This window comes from Bos javanicus, chromosome 5 (assembly GCF_032452875.1).
Source record: "Bos javanicus breed banteng chromosome 5, ARS-OSU_banteng_1.0, whole genome shotgun sequence".
In the NCBI taxonomy this organism is placed as follows: Eukaryota; Metazoa; Chordata; class Mammalia; order Artiodactyla; family Bovidae; genus Bos; species Bos javanicus.
In genome coordinates, this window is record NC_083872.1 from 9,367,693 (window position 1) to 9,388,236 (window position 20,544).

At 37.3% G+C, this 20,544-nt stretch overlaps 1 protein-coding gene across 8 annotated transcripts in view; it reads left to right on the top strand.

Moving 5' to 3' along the window:
- SYT1 (synaptotagmin 1) overlaps positions 1-20,544 on the top strand; it is a 608,049-nt gene that overhangs the window by 419,162 nt on the left and 168,343 nt on the right. For all 8 annotated transcript variants that reach the window (XM_061415614.1, XM_061415607.1, XM_061415613.1 and 5 more), the window contains one exon: positions 19,660-19,844. In XM_061415614.1, the coding sequence (XP_061271598.1) occupies positions 19,660-19,844 (185 nt within the window). The remainder of the gene's footprint in view (positions 1-19,659; positions 19,845-20,544) is intronic.

The following is a 20,544-nucleotide window of genomic DNA, read 5'->3' on the forward strand; positions in this document are numbered from 1 at the left end:
TTGTACAATCAACTAATACTTCAATAAAAAATAAAATTTAGCTTAAAAAATCATATTTATGGAATCAAAATGTAAGCATTTTAAAATCAGTCTTGATACCCATAAAGTGACAGCAACTCTACAAGGTTCATAAAATGAACGGTAAGAGAAAATTCTGCTTTGTTCTGGTAGTTCCATTTTTCTACACTAAAACTGCATCTCGTGCCTAGGATGGTGCTAAGCCATGAGCACCTCACCTTTCCCAGGTTTTAATTCTCTCATGGGGCTGAGATCCTTCTTGTAAATCCTAAATCCCATTTTATTTTCCTCTACTCCATACTTCTCAATGATCAAATATTCAAAAGCTGAAATTAAGGACTCTTCATATGTAAATGCTGGATCATTTTCCTAAGGGAAAAATGTAATATTCTGTTTTTATAGAAATATCTTATTTTTCCCCATAGACCTAGGTCTCAAGCCATCCTGTTAAAGGGAAAGAGAAGTAATTTTATTATATTACAATATCTGACCATATTATGAGGTCAAAGCATAGAGTCTCACTTTGACGATCATCTAGTAATTCCCTCTAGCTGGAGAAACTCTGCTTACTGAAATCATCTTGAACCACTCAGCATGGCCCAGGGGTCACCCCACTGTTAGGGCCTGAGCCTCCGTGGGCAGTCCCTCACATCCCCTCTCCTGCCTGCCCCTGTTTGAGGCGCCAAAAGCCTTGGTGCTCAGTAGTCTTCTAGTAATATGCAGTTTTCCCTGGGAGAGGGAGGGAGTGGGAGTAGCGGTTAATAGATTCAATAGATGGGGTTATAGAGAATGGATAAAACAAGATCCTACTGTATAGAATAGGAAACAATATATTCAATATCCTATGATAAATCATAAATGGAAAATATAAAAAATATATGTGTGTATGTATGTAACTGAATCACTTTGCTGTACAGCAGAAATTAGCAACATTGCAAACCAACTACAGTTCAAGATTTTTTTTTTAATATGCAGGTTTCTCAAACAGGAATTAATATACTTTAAGACCACACGCTTAAAACCCAGCGAGACAGTATAAGTGATGTCCAGGCATCATTTCTTGACAGCCTTCGTTGCCTCTAAGATTTCATGATCTGTATCAGATCTACTTTTTTTTTTTTTTTTTGATTCAGTTAGGTTTTTATTTATTTATTTATTTTAATTTAATTTTATTTTTAAACTTTACAATATTGTATTAGTTTTGCCAAATATTGAAATGAATCCGCCACAGGTACACCCGCGTTCCCCATCCTGAACCCTCCTCCATCCTCCCTCCCCTCCCCTCCCTCTGGGTCGTCCCAGTGCACCAGCCCCAAGCATCCAGTACCGTGCATCGAACCTGGACTGGCGACTCGTTTCGTACATGATATTATACATGTTTCAATGCTATTCTCCCAAATCTCTCCACCCTCTCCCTCTCCCACAGAGTCCATAAGATCTACTGTTTTTAAAATTTTCAGTCTATATCGATACTTAAAGCTAAGAGATTTCTACTTCTCTGACCCCAATATGTTCAATCTCCTCTGTTACATTCTGTTTATTTTTGTTCATTCTCCCTTCATGGAAAACAGAAAACAGGTCCTTAATTCCCTCATAAGTCCCACTGACTAAAAAGATTTAAATGTCTTCTTTATTTGATGCTGAGTTAACTCCAAATTATCTATATTCCTTCCAACTTGTAGCAATTACATTGGGCCAATTTTCTTTTCTTTTAATTTTTGAGAGGCAAAGAGAACCAGATCTTTAGAGGGAGCACAGCAGGTTTCATATAGTTTTATTACTTGGGTCTAATCATTTTAAACATGTTACCAAGAAATACTTTCCACATGAAAAGTATTACAGTTTTTGAACAAAATTTGATACATATTTCTTTTCCTATAAAATGGGAAAGAGAATTAGCATTTACTAAACTTCATCTGTGTGCCAAGTGTCAGATGGTGATATCTCATGGAATTTTCTCGATTCTTACTGTGGTGTTATTAGTCCCACTTCTCACATAGAGAAATAAGAGGCTCAAAGAAGAAAAAGACTAGCAGTGCTTACAACACAGTATTCTCTGACTCTACACCTCGACTACCTTTTAGTATACCATTATGAGTTGAAGTAATATATAGCATTATAATTGATATTCCATGATTCTACTGTTTCAGTTATTCCATTTCACATTTATTAAAATTCACACAAAAACATTTGTCTTAATGAAAAATCAAATTGTATTGACATATAAGCAGCCAAAATAACTGCTCTATGAGGAAAATTAATCCAAATCTATTCGCATTTAGAAAGGTAAAACTCTTGGGTGTTGCTTTAGAATAGCAATCAAATAATCATTATGTTTCAGCCATGTCAGAAACTTATTTTCCATTATGGTATATTAATTGTGATTCTGATTAGTTGTGTTGACAAGACTTTTTCTCCTTATGCTTGGCATTTTTTCCAAGAAACCTATTTTGTTTTATACCATAGTTGGACTTTTGCCTAGAGAACCACAAAATCACTCAAAATGAACACCATCTCATCTTCCTGAAGGAAAACACTTCTGTCTGACGCCAGCCTCATGGCTCTCCCCTAATATTTTCTCAGCCGTAGGTGTTAACATCTGCTGTTGTAAAATCTTTGGTTTTGGTTGGGGTAGACTGGGGTGAGGACCAGAGCCAAGATCACTTTTTACATTAAACATTATGTAATCATGCCACATGTCCAATTACAAAGATGACTGAAACTTTACAAAACAATCTGCTTCTTTAAGCTCATCTTAATTATTTTCACATTTGTATTTTTGCAATTTACCTAAGATTCTCACCCAAACAACCCTTAAGTAAAGCAACTGACACCCTTCTCACAATTGAGGAGCCAGGAGGTGAAAATGCTTTTGATGCCTCCTCCTTTGCACTGTTGAAGCCGAGATGGCTCTTCAGCTCTTCTGGAAATGCACGCAACTCTTAGACCACTTACAAGCTCCCCACTACCCCCAACCCCGTTTCACTATTTAGATGGCTGCTCAGAGACAATCAGAAAAAGTGCCAAAGAACATATCACCTCAAAATAGCTTCCCCAAACTCTGTACTGTATTCTTCCCTCTCTTGACGCCTCCACATTATCCTATATGCACAAGAGGAGGCAGCGTGAATGGAAAAAAGAAAACCAAGGCACAAGGCAGAATCATGTGCTTCAAGAAGGAGCAAGGGTGACGTTAGGGTCCCTGGGTGCAAAGTGGGGCTGACCCAAGTTATCACACACAGGGTCACTTGCTGCCCCTTGTGCAATGTCCATAAAATGCATTCCTGGTTTTGTTCTAGTTGTCTCAACGCATGATAGAACTTCTAAGACCACTGATTAAAGAAATGACTTCGTGCAATCAATTGCCACTTTTAAGTCAGAGAGCTATCCTTCTGAGATTAGTGGGATGCTTTTTCAAAAGGAGATAACACTCTCCATTCTTTTTTTTTTCCCCCTCAAGACACTTATGATGATCTGTTTTGTGTTCAGTGCTATATTTTCTTCCTTTCTGTCCATCAATATTTAATTTAAACATCTTTTTTCAGAGATAATAGTTTGACCTTTAGTCAAAAAGATTTACCCACATCAGTTCACAGATTTCTCCAATTTTTATAATTTCATTTGAAATCATTAAGATGAATTTCAAATATAAAATTTATATTGCTTGAAAGGCATTTGCCTCAATATGTTAAGTAATGGATCTACTATCCTTTTCCAAAGAATCATAGAAGGCCACTGTCTAGTAAGATAATTCTAATTCTTCCAGGCAGTATCTGGACTTAGTGACCCTCCAAGGGTACATGTTAACATTGCAATATTTGCACAGCAACCAGGATCTTGACTTTGATGGTTGCTGCTGCTGCTAAGTCACTTCAGTCGTGTCCGACTCTGTGCGACCCCATAGACGGAAGCCCACCAGGCTCCCCCGTCCCTGGGATTCTCCAGGCAAGAACACTGGAGTGGGTTGCCATTTCCTTCTCCAATACATGAAAATGAAAAGTGAAAGTGAAGTCACTCAGTCGTGTCTGACTCTGTGCAACCCCATAGATGGCAGCACACCAGGCTCCTCTGTCCATGGGATTTTGCAGGCAAGAGTACTGGAGTGGGGTGTCATTGCCTTCTCCGGACTTTGATGGTTACAACATAAGCAAAATACTGCGGGGGGTGGGGAACACAGCCATCCCTTCCATTAAGTTCCATAGCCTTCAATCTTCAAAGAAAATCCTCTAGCTATTTCACTAATTTACTAAATCATAATGTCAGCTAATTTTCAGTTCTAGTCAAAATCATCAAAAGAAAACTATAGGCTCCTAACTTTATTTTCTTGAAAATAATGAGCAAAGCCAGAAGAAAATAAAGGTTTTCTATAAATGAATATGACATTGGAATGATTTAAATAGTAAATGACCAAAAATTATGATCCTAGGTAAGTTTAAATCCTAACATTGTTGATTGATTTGAAATAAGAATCATCAACAATTGGATTAGTACAAACAGCTCAATGTTCAAAAGACTGAGCTTGAGACTGGGTCATGGTTTTTTCCCAGAATCTTAGGACAGTCATATTATTTTGGGTACTTCAGATTTACCATCTATGAATGAAGATAATATTGCCTAAATGAAATAATAAACCCAACTGTTTTATAAATTATTCAGTGGAAACAAATGGTGTAAGATCAAAGTTTGTTCTTAATAGAAATTGATCATTATAATTTAAATGTGTATGTAAGTAATTACTGAACATAATGCTGAATTCAAGATAGCTTTTCAATCACTTACAATACTTGGCTAATTTTTAAGGAGAAAGAAAAACAGCATTCAAGAGCATGTTGAACTATAGAATGGGGAGCGAGTTCAAGCAAAATCTACCATTCTGCCAGTAGAAAGAGTAAAAAATCCTTCCACTGATTTCTTTACTGCTATATTAAAACATTTACCTCAGGAAGTGTTGGCTGGATTGACAAATTATTGAAAATGCAAAGTAGTACATGTTTATTTCCATTAATACAAATTTAATATTATCCTAATGCTGCTTGCAATATTTGAATAGCATAACCATTTGTTGGCTGCTGCAGTTCTGAGGGACTATTATTTATTCTCCCCCAGAGTATGATTTATGCATTCTATTATTTACCCATGAATAGCTTGATCACTACCAAAATGCTTTGCCTTTCAGTTTTTTTGACAGCAATCTTGATTTTAGAATGTTACCCTGACATTCTAATATAGTGTTAAGGCAGAAAACATTGAGTATACTGGGAGTTGTATAATGCATACAAAATTACTTGTTTTTCATCTTTTATCTAACCTAAATTTTAGAACTTGTTTTCTCAGCCAAGTTTTAAGCATTTAAGTTGTGAAATTTAATAGGAATTGCTGGCAAATAATACTAACTGACATTTTAAACTTTCCTTCATATTATTTCCCATTCTAAGTACTCTGTATGTCATAAATGTACATATCACAAATCAGAGTTTATATAATTATTTCCTTGCTTCACCCAGCTCCCTTGTTACAGATAGTGAAACAAGTTCAGGAAGTCTAAATAACTTGATGAAATTGATTTGGTAATTTAAGTGGCATGATCTATGTTATATCTGATGTTGCCCAGTTATTATAATTATTATCAGTATCTTTTGACACATGATTTTATTGATTTGGTATAAACAATTAAAAATGATTTCAGTCAAAAGAATCCAGACAGTAACATATAAGTATGTTCACAAAACTAAACTCTTCTTAGCAGTTTAGTGAATATTTGCTCATTTCTATATAGAATGACAGAATATATAAGAGCATGAAAATTAAACCCCAATGACTTAAGTATTATCCCACTCTAAAAGAAATCACATTATAGAAACCATAGTTCAAATCTTCAGTGTTCTGATCTATAAAATGGAGATCTACTTACGGTATCTACTTTAGCTACTCTACAATTTGGCTTTTAGGGTCAAATCAGTTGAGGTAATGTGAAAGTGTCACAAAACGCAAGAACTTTATAAATGAGAGGTTGAATGAGGAGATACTGCAGAGACTTGATATAAGAAAAGGAAAACCATATCAGCATCACTAGTACAATTTTAAGAGAAACTTTGAAGGGGATATACAACATAAAAACTATTTAGAAAAAATAATTGACAGGAAAAAATGAGCCAGTTTGCTGCTTTTTCCATAGTCTGCCTAGAATTAAAAAAATAAAGGATGCTTGCACAGATTTTCTAAATAATCTAGAAAAGTTGATACGTCTTTGAAGTCTTAACGGGATTTAATCTGTAATTTTTTTAAAGTGTGTGTTTTACACATATATATGGAATTTAGAAAGATGGTGACGATAACCCTGTATGTGAGACAGCAAAAGAGACACAGATGTATAGAACAGTCTTTTGGACTCTGTGGGAAAGGGTGAGGGCGGGATGATATGGGAGAATGGCATTGTAACATGTGTACTATCATATGTGAAACGAATCACCAGTCCAGGTTCAATGCATGATACAGGGTGCTCGGGGCTGGTGCACTGGGACGACCCAGAGGGATGGGATGGGGAGGGCGATGGGAGCGGGGTTCAGGATGGGGAACACGTGTACACCCATGGCAGATTCATGTCAATGTATGGCAAAAACCACCACAATATTGTAAAGTAAAAAAATAATAATAAATAAAACTGAAAAAAATAAATAAATAAAGAGTGTGTTTTAGTTTCAACAAGGTGTCCCAGGAGCCAGGCCCTCACTATGTGTAAAAAGTATTTGAAGAAGGTTGTCTCTGCCTCTGATTATACTTTCATTTATTCAGTAAGCATTTCTTAAGACTTACCATGTACCCAGACCAACTGATACTTCATAGAAGATAATAGTATCCCTCTTCATATAGCATCTTCATGTTGAAGAGACAAATAACAAAGATACTAGAAACCGTGGATCAAGATGTGATAATGCAAGTCAGAAGGCATAAATGAATGTGGATGAGAGACAATGTAAATGCCCCTGCGTGGTATTACTCAGGGGGTGGACATTTGGAGGAAGTCTAATGGTCGTCATTAAGAGGAAGAAATGACTGAGTTTAGCTGAGTTTAATGAGGAGCGTAAAGGGGATTCTACGTTCTTAGTGGAGATTTGCCAGAAACTACAAAAACCAACATCTGTGCAGGACTTTGACAACTGCTCACTGTTGCAGTGCTTCAAAGCATGAGCTCTGCACAGAAGAAAAATCATAATTAAAAGGAAAAAAACAGATATATAAAAAGTCACCATATACACAACTGACCAGCATAGGGGAAACCCTGTCAAAAGCCAGAAACAGGAAATCAAGGGTCATGGGAGCTGTAACTAAAAATGAAAGTTCACATCCAAGAACCAGGAAACAAAAAGATAATGCTACAAATTGAGAATTGGACAGATAAAACTGCCATGGGGAGAAATAGATTGAGACAAACAGAGAAAACAACAGTTGGAGAGGAAAATTAATAAGTGTAGTCTGCAGCAGCAGCAGTCCGTTGGATCATCAAGGAAAAAATGTCCTGTGGAGAGCTAGACAAGCAAGCAGCTTTGTTTTCACTGTTGTCTACCTGTCACTTTGTATAGTAATGGAATTAATGAACCTGACTCTTTCCTTTCATGACTGGAAAGACTCGAAAGTCCTGCCCTTCTTCACTCATGCATGGCAACCACACAGTTCTCCTGTCAGTACAATCAAATCTCTCCAAGTTACAGGGCATTCTAAAAATGCAGTGTTTGCTCCTAGAATACTAAACAGGAAGTATGGGGGAGGAGGGGATCCTTCCAAACAGCAGATAATAAAGGCAACGGTCCTTTTGTTTGTTTCTTCTGTTATAAAAGAGCATAGGGAAGCAGGGAACATATCTGCCCATTTAGCTGACATTATTTTATCATAATTGTATTTCATCCTAATAATATTAAATTGCTGAGTAAAGAAACAAATAGACTCTCAACTATTGAATTATCCCGAAGTTAACAACAGGTGCCATGTTCAATTCTTGGAATAGTCTTTTTTCTTGGCCATCTTTGCCAACGACAGAAAACAGATTAAATACATGGTTGACCTAATTCAAAGCATCAAAATAAAATCAAATATTAATTGGACTGAAATCCAAGAGATGCTTATTTTGAAGCCCTTACATATCAAGGTCAAGAAGAAAGTTAGCTTCTACTAGGGGAAGAACAATCTGAGACATAATTCTTTATTAGTTTTGAACTTAGAAATCAAAACTCAAGAAAGACATGCTGCAAATGTTACAAGATAAATGGATTTCCCTTTAACCAGGAAATTGTGTTGTCCACAGCATGATTGAAAAATGTTACGAACTTCCAAGGGCTTCAGCGCTGATTAGCCCGTGAATTGCTTTCACATCTGCCAACTTACCTGGCAACCCTCCATGTTTACCAACACACTTCTCCCTGGAGCCAGCAGACAGCAAGCTCCTGAGCTGATGCTGGAGCCTTATCTAAATCCCCTGAAAGTTGTGCAGGGCCCTTATCTCTGCCTAAAGACTCAACATCATTTTCCATGTCAAATTTCAGACAGTCCAATATCATGAAGATATGGATGACTTGGCCTTATCATTGATAGCTGACAATTATTGCAGACATTTTATAAAATTAGTTATTTGATTAATATCTGTGCAGATAAAATGGCCTTGAGTCAACTAACTTTGGGTAATGACTGAGCCTTGCTAAAGCAAGAAATATCCATGACCTTAATCAGTTGTCAGCAGGGACTGAATTTGTTCAGCAGCACAGTGCATTTTAAATCAACGAATAGAGGTTCTGGTTAAAAAAAGAAAAAATCAGCAATGTGTAGGTTGTGATTTCCTGTCTATCAAAGCAATGTATTTTACTGAAGTCTTATTTTGTGTTAAGTTTTTTAAGCATATATGAACAAAGAAACTGATTTCCTATTTTATTAAGTTTTAAAGTTTTTAAAAGCAATTTTAAGCTAGTGCTCATTAGACAAGTAGAATAAGATTGCTGTGACCATATAAAATTAGAATCTAACAAAAGGCACCATTTAATTTGGCATTTAACATGCTGATATTGTTCACAATTGCTTCACTTCTATTAATCAAATCTGCCCAACTGGACTGTAAGTTGATTAAGTAAATTCTTTCAAACTTCTTCACTGTTCCTCCAATGTGTTGAGAATTACTGCATTGAATAGACATTCAAGTGGATGAATGAATGATTGAGCCTCTCTCTGACGTTATTTTTCACACAATGCTGCTGATGCTAAGTTGCTTCAGTCGTGCCTGACTCTGTGCGACCCCATAGACGGTAGCCCACCAGGCTCCCCCCTCCCTGGGATTCTCCAGGCAAGAGTACTGGAGTGGGGTGCCATTGCTTTCTCCGTTTCACACAATACATCCCCCTCAAAAAGCCACCGTTAGTTGACTCCTGGCTTCCCTGGTGGCTCAGATGGTAAAGAATCCACCTGCAAAGTGGGAGACCTAGGTTTGATCCCTGGGTTGGGAAGATCCCCCTGAGGAAGACATGGCAACCCACTCCTGTACTCTTGCCTGGAGAATCCCCATGGACAGAGGAGCCTGGCGGGCTACAGTCCATGGGGTCACAAAGAGTCGGTCTCAACTGAGACTTATCACAGCACAGCTGACTCCAGTCAATGACTTGGATCATTTTTACAGCACATTTATACAGACACATTTCCCAGTTTGGTTTTTGTCAGGGGTTCATACTGAAAAGCTAAACAGAACTGTGTTAGAGGAAATGTGAAATGTGTTCTAACAAAGGCAATTCTGAAGGTTATTTGTGTTTACTTCAAGGAAATGTCTTTCCATTTACTATGATTTTTAAAAATCTAAACATAGATTTATATCTGTGTCTTATTGAGAGTTTTGTTTATCAAGATAGTCACTGGGTAAAAAGTTTGATTAAAAGGAGTCTAAAGCTCAAAGGAAAGGAAGGAGAAAAGAACAAAGAGAAGGAGGGAGTCAAATAGGAAGGGAGGGAGTCAGGAAGGGAAAGAGGGAAGGAAAAAACTGAAATTCCCCAAATGCTATTTTCACTGTGTAACATGGAAGGCTTCTGAGCTCACCTCAAGACTCACCTCCCAGATGAAGCCATCCTTGAACTCTAGGACTTTTATCTTACTCTTCTCTAACCTGCCACCTACAGAGCCCATCTAATGCAGTGAATTCCTGTGTTTAACTTGTATTGCCTCCTGTCTCGGACAGTTTTTTCCTGGGAGTTAGTTTTCATAGGCTCTTGGAGAAAGGGGCCCATCTTCTCTGTGTTTTGTTTCCGCCACCACTTCCAGCATTGTATAAGCACACCGCAGGTTGCCAAGAAGAAATAAGTGAAATGTTGTGCTCAGTCGTGTCCAACACTTTGTGACCCCATGGACTGTAGCCCACCAGGCTCCTCTGTGCATAGATCTCCCAGCCAAGACTACTGGAACAGGTTGCCATTCCCTTAGCCCACATCTACACTGGTCAGTCAGTTCAGTCGCTCAGTCATGTCTGACTCTTTGTGACCCCATGGACTGCAGCACACCAGGCTTCCCTGTCCATCACCAACTCCCAGAGCTTACTTAAAATCATGTCCATCAAGTCGGTGATGCCATCCAACCATCTCATCTTCTGTTGTCCCCTTCTCTTCCTGCCTTCAATCTTTCCCGGCATCAGGGTCTTTTCCAATGAATCAGTTCTTCCCAACAGGTGGCCAAAGTATTGTATGCATACATTGGTAAGCAGCTGGTAGGCATATATTGATATGCAGATTTGGTAGGCAGATTAGTACGCCTACATTGGTAGGAAGATTCTTTTTTACCACTAGCACCAGAAATAAAAGGTTAGATGACCAAATAAAGAATATATTCTCCCTAACTCACTAATCTTGAGTTTTATTCTGATGCTCTAGAATAGGAGTTTTTAATTCAGAATCCAGTGGTCTTGTTGATCTAGGGAACTGTGATTTCCACAAGAGTACCACATTTCCCCAGTTGTGTGGAAATTTTAAAACATATATATACATACTTTCCCATCAAGAATTCAAAGCTTTAGTCATATGCTAAAAGGAGAATACAACTCAAAGGGGGCTTACAACCACCATTCTAAAGAGTGAAGAAAAATAAGCTTAATACCCAGAAGCCAAAGATGGATGATCTTTGAAGCCATTTCAGGCTATAATGAGAAATTCTTCATTCTGATCTTTGAGTGGTGGGTTTAATCTTAAGTCGTATTCTGAATCACCTCATACACTATTTCAAATTTTGCATTTAACATTCTGTCTCCAGAGGTGGTTAATGAGTATATTAATTCACATATTTTCAGAACTTTTTGCCATTTGCATTCTTTAATTTAGGAAAATCTTTAAAATGCAAGGCTTCTTTTTTTGCCAAGTTTTGAAAAATTATCCTTTTATGTTTTTACCAATTACTTATAGTCTAAAAGCAAAGCTTGAAAAATATAGGTTATTTTTCTTGCTGATTAGGAGCAGAGTTATTATTTTTCTATGATATTCTGCATCTTACATCAATATATTATGATATAGAAAGATGGCTTGTATGGGGTAAACCTAGAAGTTGGCAAATTCTTCAATAAATGTTAAAATTAGGTTTTATATAAATGATTCATAAAATGAATTACACAGACCTTAGGGCAGTGGGGAGGCACTCATATGACAAATAGAGATATATGAAAGGTAAAAAATTCTTTAAAATATTGCTGAATTTTTACAGTGGCCATAGCAATGATATCACCTGTGTATCTTGAGGCTCTTGGCTCAAATACCAAGGACTGATGTAAATATATAAGCTTACATTTCCCAGAGAGGAAAATACTGTCCATCTTGTAAAAGAGATAAGTTTTTAAGGTTGTTTCTTAATACGATTAATGGAAATGGAATGGAGAACAAATGCAGAACAGCCCTAGAAAGTGAAATCAAGGCAGAAAGACAAAACCAGTTAAGTTTTGCCCTTGATTAAAACTTGAACCCAATGAGCCAATCCACCAAAAGTTTGCCAGCCGAGGCGATTGCAGTAGCTAACTAGAAATAAAGGAGAGAATCAGAGCCTAGGGCATGGAATTGAGTAGCTGACCTACAGCAAAAAATGTGGGGGTATGGTGGGCCTCAGGAACTGTCCAGTTCCCTCCTGCTTGAGGTCAAGAATATAGAATGTAGTGACCACTTTTTCTAGTTCAAAATGGGGGAAATAATGTACGTAAATATTTATATGCTGTAGAGGATTTGTTTCTTTTTTTTTTTTTTTTTGCTTTTGTTTGTTTTTATAACAGATGGAACAAAAGGCAATAAAATTTGAGATTAAAACCTTGGTCTTACATGGAATTATATTCAATATCATGTAATAACCTGTAATGAAAAAGAATTGAAAAAAGATATATATATATACATATAAACATACACACACACACACATATATATGAATCACTTTGCTGTACACCTGAAACTGACATGATATTGTAACCCAATTATACTTCAATACAGAAAAACTTTAAGAAAAAGAAGGAGCATAGGGATGTGGGTTTCATTTACTGAACACCCTTAAGCAGATAGTACTGAGCACCATTAAGCAGAAAGTACTGAGTCAGGTATTTTAGAGAAGGCAAAAAAATAAATCTCTTTGGCGGTGAGAGCTCAGAATTTAGGAGAGCTTGAGCAGGCCACCTCTCAGCCATAAGGACCTTCCATGTAAATTAGAAAAACCCCTTTTCACCAACTGCTCATACCGTAAGTCTGAGGCACGATGCACGTCTGAGGAGCAGATCTGGGAGCGTAAAGTTGACACACACGGTTGCTATCAGTCATGCTAAAATTTTCTCTTTTATAAATGTACTCTGTGCAATACCCTTTTTCATCTTTGATTTTACCATATATTAAGGAAAAGAATATTTCTTGTTCTATTGAAGAAAAGGATATCTGGAGTGTCTACTCTTTTAAAGTATATGTCAGGTTCCCTTAAGTAATAATTTAAGAAATTTATTTAGGGCCAAAACTCTCTGGGGTGGGAGGAATGAGACTTTTCAATTTGAGTGTTACATTTTTATTATAGAAAGAATATTTACTAGTTGAGTTCATCCATAAACGTACCCCTGGAGTTCTAAATCTGTCCACAGGAGTGTTAAGCCATGCAGTTTCCATCTGAAAATGTACTATATTATGTACTGAGGACTGAACTTAGCAACTTTTAACAACTGGGAAGCCAAAAGTAAGCTTCATGATTACAGAAACCATGTTTACCACTGTATTCCAAACCTGAGAAAAAAGTCTGACACACAGTAGATCCTCAGTAAGTAATTGTTTGATTAAATAATTACTTTTTGAAACTGCTAAATTCTCATAAAATAACAGCCTCTCTTGATAAGGGAAAATAGTTGTTTGGGGTTTTTTCTCCACCAGAAGACTTGCTAATGAAAATTTATTTCTAATTGGTTCCAAATCATTTTTATTAAGTTTGAATTAAATATCACTGCTTTGTGTCATGAATAATCTACAAAGAGCTAAGCTTTAAGTCAGCAAGAAGTTAATTTCACGTGTAGGAAGGAGTTTTTTAAATATCTTTTATACATTTTTACAGGTTTGTCTTTTTATCCTTGCATCATTTATGTTTTTTATGCCAGTCTAACAGACCACCCAGTGTATACCACATGGTCCCTATTTCCCACTAGGTGAGAGAGGGGAATTTTAGCAAATATATGCAATATTTGTATTTTAAAATCTGTCAACATTCAGTGAGGCTTGTATTGAGCCTTGGGGAAACAGGTAGTATTTAAATGACTAAAGAGGGAAAGAACAGCCATTTTGAAAAAGAATGAATCTGCTTTAGAAAAACATGGGGGTAAAATTGAGCAAAGCCCAATAAATTGTCCAGTCTGATGAGACTACAGGTGGGTATAGGAGAGCAGAGAGAATGAAAGGTGGACAGATGGGCTGGGCCAAATCACAGAGGACTATAAAAGCTATGCACAAAATAACTGAAAATTATGTGTTCAAAAGTTTTGTTCACAAACAAGGTCCTACTATAGCACAGGGGACTATATTCAACACCCTTTGATAAACCATAATGAAACAGAATATGAAGAATAGATATCACATGTATGTACAACTGAGTCACTGCTGTACAGCAGAAACTAATACAACACTGTAAATCAACTATACTTCAATAAAAAATGTAAAAAGAAAGCTTTGTTTGATAACAATGAACAGATAAAATGGAGAGAAGCGATAACTGAAGGGAAGGGAGATCAGATGGGAGGTAATGTCAGGCCTCCCAAGTCAAAATATATGTAAAAAAATAGAATAAAATGCATCCAAATAGAAATGACAAGACTCTCCAATCAGCTGCATATGGAAGTTAGAATTTCCACATGGTCCCAATATCCAAGAGGCAGGAAATTATAGAAGCACTGACAAAAGCCACATAGTTTTTGAACTGGTTTGAGAAGATAATAAAAGGTTCATAAGGAACATGCTCTAGGCAGTTGGGAGCACAGCTCTGGAATACAGTAGCAAGCACGTAACTATCCTAAAGTTCAGGCACGGGAAAGGATGCGTCAGCAACAGTTGATGCTGTAGGACAGGATCCATTTTCTTGCTTTTTCCAGCTTCTAGAGATCATCTGCCTTCCTTGGTTCATGGTCCTTTCCTCCATCTTCAAAATCAACAGCACAGAATCCTCACATATCTCTGATTCTGAAACTCTTGCCTCCCTTTCCCACTTACAAGGAGCATAAATCCATCCAGATAACCCAGGATAATCTCACTATCTCAAGATCACATTTGAAAAGTCCCTTTTTTTTTTTCGGTTGAGTAACACATACAGAGGTTCCAGGGAACAGAATGTGGGCATTGTTGAAGAGTCATTATTCTGGGTACCACAAAGTCTAAACATCAGAAACAGAATTGACTTTGACTAAATTCTTGTGCATCAGTTTACCTTCAGATTAAATGATATGTGAGATTAATTCATTAACTAGAAGATGAAAATAACATTTTTAATGGAAAGTTTTTCCATTAGTCTATTATATTCTGCTGAAAGGTCCTTAAGTTAAATGTTAAAATTCATGTTGTAAAATTCCATATAAAGATCCTTCATTTCAGTTCAGTTCAGTCGCTCAGTTGTGTCCGACTCTTTACAACACCATGAATCACAGCACGCCAGGCCTCCCTGTCCATCACCAACTCCAGGAGTTCACTCAGACTCACGTCCATCGAGTCAGTGATGCCATCCAGCCATCTCATCCTCTGTCGTCCCCTTCTCCTCCTGCCCCCAATCCCTCCCAGCATCAGAGTCTTTTCCAATGAGTCAACTCTTCACATGAGGTGGCCAAAGTACTGGAGTTTCAGCTTTAGCATCATTCGCTCCAAAGAAATCCCAGGGCTGATCTCCTTCAGAATGGACTGGTTGGATCTCCTTGCAGTCCAAGGGACTCTCAAGAGTCTTCTCCAAAAGATCTAAAGATCCTTAGGTAGCAATAAAAACAAATTGATAGCTTTCTGCCAGTAGCAATATTTTGATGAGCCTATTTTTTATTGAAACTAGATTTTATATTAAAGAAATTACTCTTGGCAGCATCTTATGCTGTTATTTATTTTGTCCATTTTTTTCAAAAGTAAAATGTCCTATGAAGTAGGCTTCACAGCCAGACGAGCATTTTTCCTTTGTACACATTTATAATATGTGCATTTTAAACTAATAATGATGTAAAACATATTTCAATTTCTCCCACTATTACTTTGCTTAGTAATGAACAAAATTTCGGTGAAGATTATATAATATATGTAAAGCTGTAGCACAGCTGCTGGCCCATAATAAGTAGATCTTCAATAAATTTTTGGTGTAATCCAAAATATATTTCAGGAGGTTTGGTCACTAATATTGAAACTTATTTTCATAAATACTACAAGGCAATAATACTGTGGACAGTATTTCTGACTAAACTTATCAAATTCTCAAGATTTAGTTGCTCTATAAAACAGAAAAAGATTAACATGAAAACTCAATTCCAATAACTTCTTTTAATTTAAATTGGTGTTTTATAATTAACTATTCAGCCCAGTTTTCACACAGGTACATAAAATGATAGCATTAAGGCTTTCTCTTTAATTCTATCTGAAGATGCCAATATAGTGTAAGGAAATTTTTGCTCATTTCATATGTTTAATATAGCATCTTCAAAGTTAAAGTTAAGCTATTCAGAAGATCAGCTGAAAGCAACTCTAGAAGACAGCAGCACTATAAGGCACAGAGGTCAAACCCAAAAGGTTTTCAGTGGTTATAATTCACCTTCAAGTTACTGTATATCAAACTTCTTCCTGTAATCCTGTTCCTCTCTAACTCTTATAAATAATGTTCCTTGGCTTTCACAGGCTGTTTTCTTTTTGTGAGGTTGTCAAATGATCTCTGTCTTGCCTTGGGTAATTTAAGAGGGTTTTATGTAGCTCTCTGAGAGACTATCACACAAGTCCGACTAAGAGGATAATTTACGAGGTTCAAAATGAAGGGTCATTATTAATACTGTCTTGCCTGTAATGAATACATAGGCTCGCTTATTCATGCATGGCAAGGTTTTAACTAGATCAAAAGACTTACAGGCTTTTAAATGAAGTACTGTGAATGATATCATTGGTTACATAAGCTTGCTTTATGTTTTTTTAAAAATATGATTGCTTAATGAGATTAGAGAACTCTAAGAAAATATGTCTTACAACAAACTATGGAAAATTCTTAGAGAGATGGGAATACCAGACCACCTGACCTGCCTCTTGAGAAACCTATATGCAGGTCAGAAAGCAACAGTTAGAACTGGACATGGAACAACAGACTGGTTCCAAATAGGAAAAGGAGTACGTCAAGGCTGTATATTGTCACCCTGCTTATTTAACTCATATGCAGCGTTTCATGACAAATGCTGGGCTGGATGAAGCTGGAATCAAGATTGCCGGGAGAAATATCAATAACCTCAGATATGCTGATGACACCACCCTTATGGCAGAAAGGGAAGAACTAAAAAGCCTCCTGATGAAAGCAAAAGAGGAGAGTGAAGAAGGTGGCTTAAAACTCAACATTCAGAAAACTAAGATCATGGCATCCCATCCCATCATTTCATGGCAAATAGATGGGGAAACAATGGAAACAGTGACAGACTTTATTTGGGGGGGCTCCAAAATCACTGCAGATAGTGACTGCAGCCATGAAATTAAAAGACACATTCTTCTTGGAAGAAAAGTTATGACCAACTTAGCATATTAAAAGCAGAGACATTACTTTGCCAATAAAGGTCCATCTAGTCAAAGCTATGGTTTTTCCAGTAGTCATGTACGGATGTGAGAGTTGGACTATAAAGAAAGCTGAGTGCCAAAGAATTGGTGCTTTTGCATTGTGGTGTTGGAGAAGATTCTTGAGGGTTCCTTGGACTGCAAGGAGTCCAACCAGTCCATCCTAAAGGAAATGAGTTCTGAATATTCATTGGAAAGACTGATGCTGAAGCTGAAATTCTAATAGTTTGGCTGCCTGATGTGAAGAGCTGACTCATTGGAAAAGACCCTGATGCTGGGAAAGATTGAAGGTGGGAGGAAAGAGGGACGACCAAGGATGAGATGATTGGATGGCATCACTGACTCAATGAACATGAGTTTGAGTAAACTCCAGGAGCTGGTGATGGACAGAGAGCCTGGTGTGCTGCAGTCCAGTTGGACACCACTGAGCAACTGAACTGAAGGGCTCATCTCTAACTTGCACACAAATCTTTCTTTGGCTGAAAAGACAATTTCAGCAGTTATGGTTTTAGACATCCATAGTGTATAACATCTAGTCGTCTTTCATAAGCTAGAATAATATGTAGAGTAAGTCTTTTCCACTATGAAGCTAAGTGCAAAAGGAGCCAAGTGAGTGAATTTTCTCAGTTTTGAAGAGAAGTTAATTTTTAAGTGTTTTTACATTATCAGAGTACTCCTGACTTGTGTTCAACAATCATTAATACTAATGATGTTTACGTAACTAGAAGAAAACAGCACTTTTCCTTACCATTTCAGTACCCAATGTCTTTTTTTTTTTATTACAACAGACAAATCTAATTACTACTTCTCCTGATTAATCTCAATGGATAAATAATTACTTTCTAGGCAAACTGAAATCCTCCATGTTTCCATGAGAACTGATTTTTTATAAGCACATATGCAGGGGAAAACAAATGAGAAAATAGAGCTACTTTTAATAGTTGGGCAACTTGTAACAGAAAAAAATGTTTGAGTATCTTTATTTGTATATGCTTTATTAAATAGATCCTGTAAATCTGAAGTCTATGCTCTTATCTAAAAAAATCTCTCTTCCTTCCCTCATTTTCTTACCTAAATCCTGTCAGTTGTCACCCCCTTTTTCATATGTGCATGCTTAATGTTCCCACATGTATTCTGAGCTCTGTCACCCACAATACTTAGCCTCATGCCTTGAATTTTTTTAAAAAATAGCTAATATCCATTGAATTTTTGCTACGTGCTGGATGCCATTCTAAGACAACCCATCTATTAACTCAGCCTTGAAAGGAGATGAAATGGGTACCATTATTATCTTCACATTATAGAGAGGCAAACAGAAATCCATAACAGTTAAACAGTCTGGCCAGGCACACAGCCTGTAAGCAGCCAAGCCTGAATCTAAGCCTGGCTTTATAAGCACTGTCCTGCTTCCAGAGTCCCTGTATGGGTAAATCTCCCCATGATCTACTTTCAGAGCACCAAGTCCTTCTTCCTAACCTTCGCTGCTGTTAGGATTTTGCTTTGCTTTTCTGTTTTTTTTATTATTATTAATGTCCACATCTTCCACTGTGCCCAGAACACGTTACTAGAACCTGCAGTATTTAATAGATAAGTAACAACAGCAGCTAATATTTATTAAGTTTTTGCCATGTGCCAAGCACTATCTCTTATTTTAATCTTCAGAAAGACTATCAGTTGTCTGTTTTATACATGAAACCAATCATATATATATGTCTATGCCAACCTTCCAGTTCCTCCCACCTCTCCCCTTTCCCCCTTACATTTGTTCTCGACATCTGTTTCTCTATTTCTGCTTTCCAAAAAAGATCATTTATACCATTTTCTAGATTTCACATATTTGCCTTAATATAGAATATTTGCTTTTCTCTTTTACTTCACTCTGTATGACACTCTCCAGCTCCATCCACATGTGTACAAAGGACCCAATTTAATTCCTTTTTATGGTTGAGTACTATTCCATTGTTTATATGTACCAGATCTTAAGAGATGAAGACACGGAGACAGAGAGAGGTTAGGAACTTGCCTAAAGTCACATAACCTAGTAAGCTGGGGAGCCAGGGTTTAAATTCAAAAGCCAAACTCCAGAGATATGCTCCGAAAAAAATGAAGGAATGGATCAATAAAAATCTAGCCTGGAGGAGCAGGGAAAGCTGTAGAGAGGAGATGACATCTGACATGCCTGGAAGAGTGAGGAGGAAAGGATAGATACACTACAGGCAGAGGAAACACGGATAAAGCAACGTACGGCAGTGTGCCTGGAGCTCACTAAATACAAATGGGTGAGTGAGTAGCTTTACAGCAAGTGAATTGAAAGGTCTTGCATACGTAAATGCTTCATTATTAATAGTCTCTGCACATTTTTTTTTTCTTTCAGTGCCACCATGGGCCTTAATTGCCATAGCCATAGTTGCGGTCCTTTTAGTCCTGACCTGCTGCTTTTGTATCTGTAAGAAATGCTTATTCAAAAAGAAAAACAAGAAGAAGGGAAAGGAAAAGGGAGGGAAGAATGCCATTAACATGAAGGATGTGAAAGACTTGGGGAAGACCATGAAAGATCAGGTAACGTATTCACTCCATATTTCTTCTTATATTATTTTATTAAAAATTTAAGAATAGACAGTTTATTATTTCATGCCAAATGAAGACATAAACAATATCCAGACACTTTCCAGTGTGGTAGAAATGTTTTGCAATCCTTTCAGTCATTGCTCAACATCCAAAGTACAATGGAAACAAGTGGCAGTTTTCCAGTCTCCTAAGCATATACAGTTCTACCCTACTGGAAAGTAATTTGTTCTTCTCAGTCTATGGAATTCTCTAGGCAATATACTAAAGTGGGTAGCCATTCCCTTCTCCAGGGGAATCTTCCTGACCCAGGGATTGAACCTCCATCTCCTGCATTGAAGGCAGATTTTTTACCCCCCGAGCCACCAGGGAAGTGGGTTCAATCCCTGGGTTGGGAAGATCCCAACCCACTCCAGTATTCTTGCCTAGGAAAAATCCCATGATCAGAGGAGCCTGGTGGGCTACAGTCCATGGGGTCGCTAGAGTCAGAGATAACTTCAGAACTAAACCACCAAACCACCACCACCAGGCATATAAACCGAGAAAGGGCATCCATGACCGTAGGGCCATCTTGATAGGCCCGGCATACTGAAAAGATACCTAAACATTTTTATTACATCTGTTTAACCCATTATAAGTGGGTCTAGATTTTGAGAAACAGAATAAGGAGTATCTGTTCTCTCTCTTGGGCAGG